The sequence below is a fragment of the Rhodnius prolixus genome, unplaced genomic scaffold (genome assembly GCF_049639745.1).
Source record: "Rhodnius prolixus isolate KJV_2025 unplaced genomic scaffold, Rpr scaffold_6, whole genome shotgun sequence".
NCBI lineage: Eukaryota > Metazoa > Arthropoda > Insecta > Hemiptera > Reduviidae > Rhodnius > Rhodnius prolixus.
Window position 1 is genome coordinate 28,746,402 of NW_027411634.1, and position 6,905 is coordinate 28,753,306.

At 29.8% G+C, this 6,905-nt stretch overlaps 1 protein-coding gene across 1 annotated transcript; it reads left to right on the forward strand.

The window, feature by feature from the left end:
• The first annotated feature begins 43 nt into the window (after positions 1-43).
• Syngr (synaptogyrin) lies at positions 44-6,853 on the forward strand. Its single transcript, XM_074141858.1, has 5 exons — positions 44-204; positions 958-1,195; positions 4,334-4,482; positions 4,573-4,735; positions 5,571-6,853. The coding sequence occupies exons 1-5, from the start codon at positions 103-105 to the stop codon at positions 5,603-5,605; spliced, it is 687 nt and encodes a 228-aa protein (XP_073997959.1). The 5' UTR covers positions 44-102; the 3' UTR covers positions 5,606-6,853.
• The last annotated feature ends 52 nt before the right edge of the window (positions 6,854-6,905 follow it).

A 6,905-nucleotide genomic window follows, 5' to 3' on the forward strand; every position in this document is an offset into this window, starting at 1 on the left:
TTTGTGACAATGGAAGGGTAGCTTTAGGGGTAGAAATCCTCCTACTCAGTACATGAGAGGGGATATGGTTGAGTATTGTGTGTGGGTGTGTGTTTATTAAAGATGGACGTTGGGGGTGCCTATGGAGCTGGAAAAGCTGGAGCTCCCTTTGATCCCATACTATTTGTTAAACGACCTCAAGTCATTGTTAAAGCAGTATGTTTGGTAAGTAAATTGAAAATAACTATTGTTTAAGTAATAACTTTTTGAACTTCATTCCCCTCTTTACCTCGCACATAGGACCACGATAACAAATATTGATTTTTCATAAACACCTATATTGAACCTATACGAATAATCTCTACATTACTATGTTGTGTACATTTCTATCTAAATATGATGAAAACTAATTTAACACATTTTTCGAATAATTTAACTGGTTTTAATTATGTTACATTTCAATGGGCAAAAGTTAATGATAGTATCTATAGGAAAATGGAATTTAAAGTTGCCCTGAATTAAATTAAAACGTAACATTAAATCTGCTATTTGCCTTTTACTGAAAAATACTGCTGAGCTAGTAATTTCCATAGCTTCTAAAAATTGTCCCTACCAGAAATTTACAAGGTTAGAGGTTTCGTTGGATTGTAACTTGTTTTCAGTAGTGCAATATTACTTAATTAGCGCAAGGAAATCTACTTTTCATCAATTGTAATAGTTTTGTAGAAATAACTTGTTAAGTGTTGATAGGAAGGTACTGACTGAGAATTTGGTAAATTAGCCATTCATCGTTGTTTCCTTAAAACTGATACTTCAGTATATTTAATATTTAAGATTAATCTCCAACGATACAAATTTTCTAGTATTCAGTACTGGTTTGACCTCGGGTTAGTCCTTAGACTAAGTACAATAGGCACTTATTTTTTAAATTTATGTAGTATGTTCTGTAGGTTTCTTTCAAATTGTTCTTTTTTTCAGTTATTCGGCTTAATAGTATTTTGTTGTGTTTCATCGGGGGGATGGTACTTTTCAAAAGCAGAAAACAGAGAAATATGTCTTTACAACAAGAAAGCAAGTCCTTGTCATTACGGAGAGGCGATAGGACTTCTGGCTTTCTTTGCCTCGATAGGCTTTCTAGCCGGTGAATATCTATTTGGACAAATGTCATCAGTGAAGACTAGAAAACATTTCGTACTTATTGATCTTGGCTTTTCAGGTAAGAATTGTTCATTGTTAAACCATTATTTCTCTCCCAGTGGGGGGAAAATGTCAAAAAAGTTATGAGACTGCTAAATTAATTAAATAATTGATCAATTCTGCTGAAATTTGTTTGAAAAAATTATAGTCAAAGTAAAAAACCGAAATCTGAAGATCTAAAATTCTTTTCTACATTTTTTACAAAAGGTAGAAAAATCTAAAAAAAATTAAAGCACAGAGAGGTATAATTACTCTTTCTTCACTTAAGCTTTATCCATCTTCTTATTTATTACAATAAATAGGAAGTAAATAAAGAGGCAATTTTGTGGGATATTAAACATAAATTTCTTAATGTTTAAACAAATAATAATGTTGAGTTGTAGTTATTTAACTGAAATTTCTTACTTTAGTTTTATTGTGTGCAACAGATAATAGATACTTGAGAATGTCTTGAACAATATTAATTCTGCTGTTAAAGTCCCCAAATAGAATAAATTTTAGCTCTCCATTTTCATCAACACATTCAGTAATTTCTGAAAATATAAATTCTATACTATTCAAATATACTGATACAAGTTAAATAATCTCGAAAAAAATAATATTTTCTTAGGGGTGCTCAATCTCTATTACACTAAAATTTAAATATGTTTAAGGGATATCAACTTCCGATGTAAACAATTTTTCTAACAGACGTGATCATTCTCCTTTTCCATATTTCATCATCTGGATCGTCTTCATCCTCACCTCTAGCAACAGTTCTGTTTTCCAATGAAGTAATTTTAACAATTTTTATTGTCCTTTTAAATGAATTTTCCGTTCATAATAAGACCACTTCCTTTTAATATACTAGGTCACCCAGATTCTTTCTTTTTATTTGTATTATTCTTTCTCTGACTTTGCGGTTCCTTGTCATAATTGCCCGCGGTGTCTACTCCACACCCTTTCAACTTCAGAGTATTTAAAAGTATAGATTATTTCTTAATGTTTGAGCCATGGAGACCTTTTGGCCTTTTTTACTTAATGGCCCGATTCGTTTGACATAGTTTGTATTATTTTTTATAACTTCGACTTTCAATACTTTTGAGCTTGCCAAGAAAATAAAATAATATTTTTCAACATAGAATTAAGCTTTTTAAAACTTCTTTCTTCGGAAATTGAATTCAAGTTGCTACAGGGTTGTTTAAAGATTCAATATCTGTTTCTCGTATTTAGAAATTTGCCATCCAAAGGCTAGTTGTTTTCCCTTGACTAGTGTTCCATTACTTAAAATATTGTAAGACTATAAATTCTAAAATGAGCTTAAAGAAAGAGTGCTAAGCAATGTAGTTTTATTACGTACTATTTTGAGACATTCATTCTATTCAAAATATTTTTGGAAAAATGTGATTTTAGGTGTGTTTTTGAGATCTATGACCTTAAGTTTACCTCTTAATCTTCTTTTTTTTCGCTGAACAATAGTTTATTTTATATTTGCATTAATGCTTTTTAATAATCAAATATTTAAAGCGTTTCAGGAATGTGATGATAATAAACCCTCCTCTTAGAAATGCAATGAGCATTGTTTTAAAAATTTCCTAGAGGCTTTACTCAGAATGCTTCTCATTCCATCCCTAAGGCGCTTGGCATTTCGATTATGGTAAACCGTATATCATCTTCCTTTTGCTTAACTGTGGAAATTCATTAACAGTCCAACATTCTTCATTGAAAGATCATAAATTAGGACACTTAATTAAAAATTTTCATATGAACTTTCAACAATCATATCTTTTTATGATTACTTTTTTGTATTTTCTATTTTATTTTTATTGCTGAATCAACATTAAAAGATGTTCTACATATTAGAACTTATTTTATCTTTAACAAATAATAAATATTTTATATTTTTTATGAGCACCAGTTTTTACACTTAAAATTGTAAATTTAAGTAATGTATTTTTTTGATATTTTTTCAATGAAATTAAATTAAATAGAATTTAATACTTAATTCCTATTAATGGCCAAATAAAGCCCTTAGTCGGCAGCTTGTCCCAAATGACACCGCAGGATGCATGAACTTAATAAATAACGCAGTTCTACCAATCAAGATCAAGGTAATGAGGGCCCAACAGATTGGCGAAACTAGGTTTGTAACTTCAGTAACCTTTCTTCAATTTCAAGTCATCAAATTGAATTAATAGTTATATGAAAAGGCAGGCGAATCAGTCGGTTACAACCTAGAGGATAGTGGGTAGTGATTATTTTTCCTTCTATAGAAGCAATTACCTTTTAATTGCAATTACAATTGCCTACAAAGCTAATATGTATTATGGTATTGGGTTCGATTCCCGGTCTAGGCCTTGGATTCTATTTAATGTTCAATATGAGAACTTTATAGTAAAGTATGTTACATAATCGCCTCCGTCCACGACACCTAATTTAGCAGTTGGACGTAAAGCCCGCCCGAAAAAATAGGCATTACTTTACTTACCTTAGATCATTAATGTGAGCTTTATGCCGTACTGACAGTACCTTTATTGCTTTCATCTGTATAAGGATACCGCAAGTGGATAGAAATCTTTGCGTTTTGAAACCGTAGCATTCCCTTCCCTTTTATTTGCTCTTCAGGAAGATAAAGATTACTTCTAGTCCTATGTTACCCAACCAATTCCTATCTTAACAAGTTATTGTTTTTAGCTCAACTATTCTCATTTTAATCACGGTCTAACCTTTGAACGCTTATCTTAGGATTACCACTTAGAACATCTAGCCTATATCCTCTATTATATTTTATCACAGCCCAAAAACTTTTATTCTTCTTTAGGAAAGGTTCTAGTTGGCAAACCATACTCTAGGTGTTAGAGTAATATATTTCTTTTCTGAATAGCTTCTTCTTTCACACAATTATTATTATTTATTCTATTTATCTTATGCCTTCTAACCTTTCGCATTACCTTTGGTTATCTATCTAAGTTCTCTGGTCGTATAATGTTCCAATTAAAGACTTTAATCATGCGAGATTTTTTGGGGTTGAAAACTAATGGGGTTTTGTTATTTATTTTAATTCTTGCTTCATTAAATCTTTCGCAGAATGTAGGTACAACAACAAAATAAGTCGTTTATCAGTTTGATACTCGAGGACTTTAGTTTTCATTTAATGTTTTACTAAAACTATTTTCAGGCTTCTGGGCATTTATGTACTTTTTTGGTTTCTGCTATTTGGCAAATCAGTGGAGTAATACTGAACTAGATGAAGATATGGAAGCTAATGCCAGCACTTCAGATGTATCTTCTGCTATAGTTTTTTCATTCTTTTCCGTATTTTCTTGGGTAAATTATGATATAATACATAAAATAATTTTTTGAAACAATTTAAAAATATTTTGTGTTATATTTATATTTTTGTTGTGATTATTAAAGGCTGGATCAGCATGGCTTGCATACCAAAGATTTGTTCAAGGAAATAATGCAATGTTTGCCCAGAATTTTGAAGGGGATGCGCAATTATCTGGCGCTGCAGCTTATTCCTCTTATTCACAAGATGATCAAGCTTATCAAGATCCACCATTTTCAAATCAACATGGTAATTATATTAAAATATATATTTATATATATATATAATTAGAGGTCGAAGTGACAAAATAAAAAAAATGGAGATGGCTGGATCTATTAACATATATCTAACAGGAATTTTTATTATGAATTCTGAAGAGTCAATTTTTACTTTTGTAAACAAAAAAATCGAGTAGTCGTCATGATAGCAATGCTTCCCAATTATTAAACTTTTTAAAAAATGAAATACATCGTTTAAACATTAACTTCACAATTATTATGTTGATACATAATTTCTTTTTTGATCATCTATTGTAATCAATATCTTTTTTATTTTACCCATATGATCGTATCAATTGAAACGCATTTCTAATTTGCAACAGGAATGATGTGACAGAGAAGTTGAGGACAGTTTAATAATTTTTTAAATCTTATTAATATCTTCTAGGGAAGATATAAATAATGCTTTAAAATTTTCTGTCTTTCGACATTCTTTCTACCTTACCCATTCTCTTACTTATTAGATTGTTACCATCTTAAGTGAGGTATACTCTTTCGCCGGGCCAGTAGCTGGATTCGAACCCTGGCTCTCCGCGTAGGAATCCTACTAATCCCTTCCCTTCCCTAGAAAGGCTAATGTTTAACAATTTCTTGCTGGACTTTTTTTAAAGAATTTCTTGATATTACTCTTTGGTGTTCTTGAAATTCAAATGTGTTTTGAGCTTCGCATCACTTACTAAAAAGAATACAAAAGAATAATTTATGTGCCCTCTCAAAATTCCTCAGGCAGTAGGATCTCAGCTAGTCACTTCGACCGAGTGCTAAAAACAAAGTTTTAATATTTCATTAATTTCTTTATATTTCAGAAGGAGGAGGAGAATATCCTGCACCCACCTATTAAATATCGTCAGTTGGGATAACTTAATGTATTAAAAATAAATCAATAACTAAGTTAATAAAATTAAAAAAAGAGAAAATCTATGGATTTTTGCTCTTACATGTGTAGTAGATATAAGAAGTAGTGCAAGAATTCTGTGTGCAGCTTGAGCAATCTCACAGGAAACATTACAAAATATCATACATTATTACCATTTCATTAAAAATAATCATTGCAGTAGCATTTGTCTAGTACCATTTTGAAAGAACTACCAAAATATAAAAATAAATAAATAATTTCGTTAAGCAAGAATTGAAAAATAGAAACTCATATTATTACAGTAAATCAATAATGTTTTCGAAGATTGCTTGTTTGAAGGTTTACGCCAGTTTATCACAAATTTATTTTCTTACACAGTAGAAATTCTAAAAAATGATAAAAACAATTAACTTCCCTTCATTTAAAAATATAATATGAAACAACATGTAAGTAGGCTCTAGTTCATTTCTCCGACAATATAAATATATATATATATATATATAAAAGAATAATAAAATGTATTCTACATGATATTCATTATGTTTTTCTTTGCTAATTAGGTTTGTTAGTCGGTGTAATAGAGTTATTGCAGCTCTACATTTGAGGTGCGTGTATGTTATATCGTTCATTGTATTTAAAAAAACTAATACAATATTAGATGGGGTGTGTGTTTGTGAGTATGAGAGATTAAAGCAAGAATTCGGTTCAATCACAGTTTTACGGGTGAAAAGTAATAAATTTTGCGGATTGTGCATTATGTAAAATACTTATACATATATACATATATATTAAAATAAAAAAGTTAAGAAAAGTAATAATAAAATAGGGTAAAACATTTTGATGCTCTCAATTCACGATTTTACTTATCGTTGCGAATTGATGACACATTTGTCAAAAAAACGCAAAATGTTAATCAATGTAATAATAGCACATTGATTGCACCCTTTCACGATTATAAATCGCACATTAAACGTGTCAGGGAAACATTAAAAATCTTGTTATAAAATACTGCTTAAACAAAAAATTATAAATGGTGCAATGTTTTTATTTAGAGGTTGTGATATTAAAATATGTTGCATTTATTTGTAATGTAAAATTATATACATGTGAATCATTTGGATGTTTGTGTAAAGTGAAATATGTTTATTTATTTGAAAAAATAAAAAATAAGTAAAGAAAAAATGTAAACTTGTAATGTTATATCTGGTAAATACATAATATTATAAAAATGTATGTGAATTTCACTTTTTCTAATCCGTAATTAGTCCAATTTTATGCGTTCTCC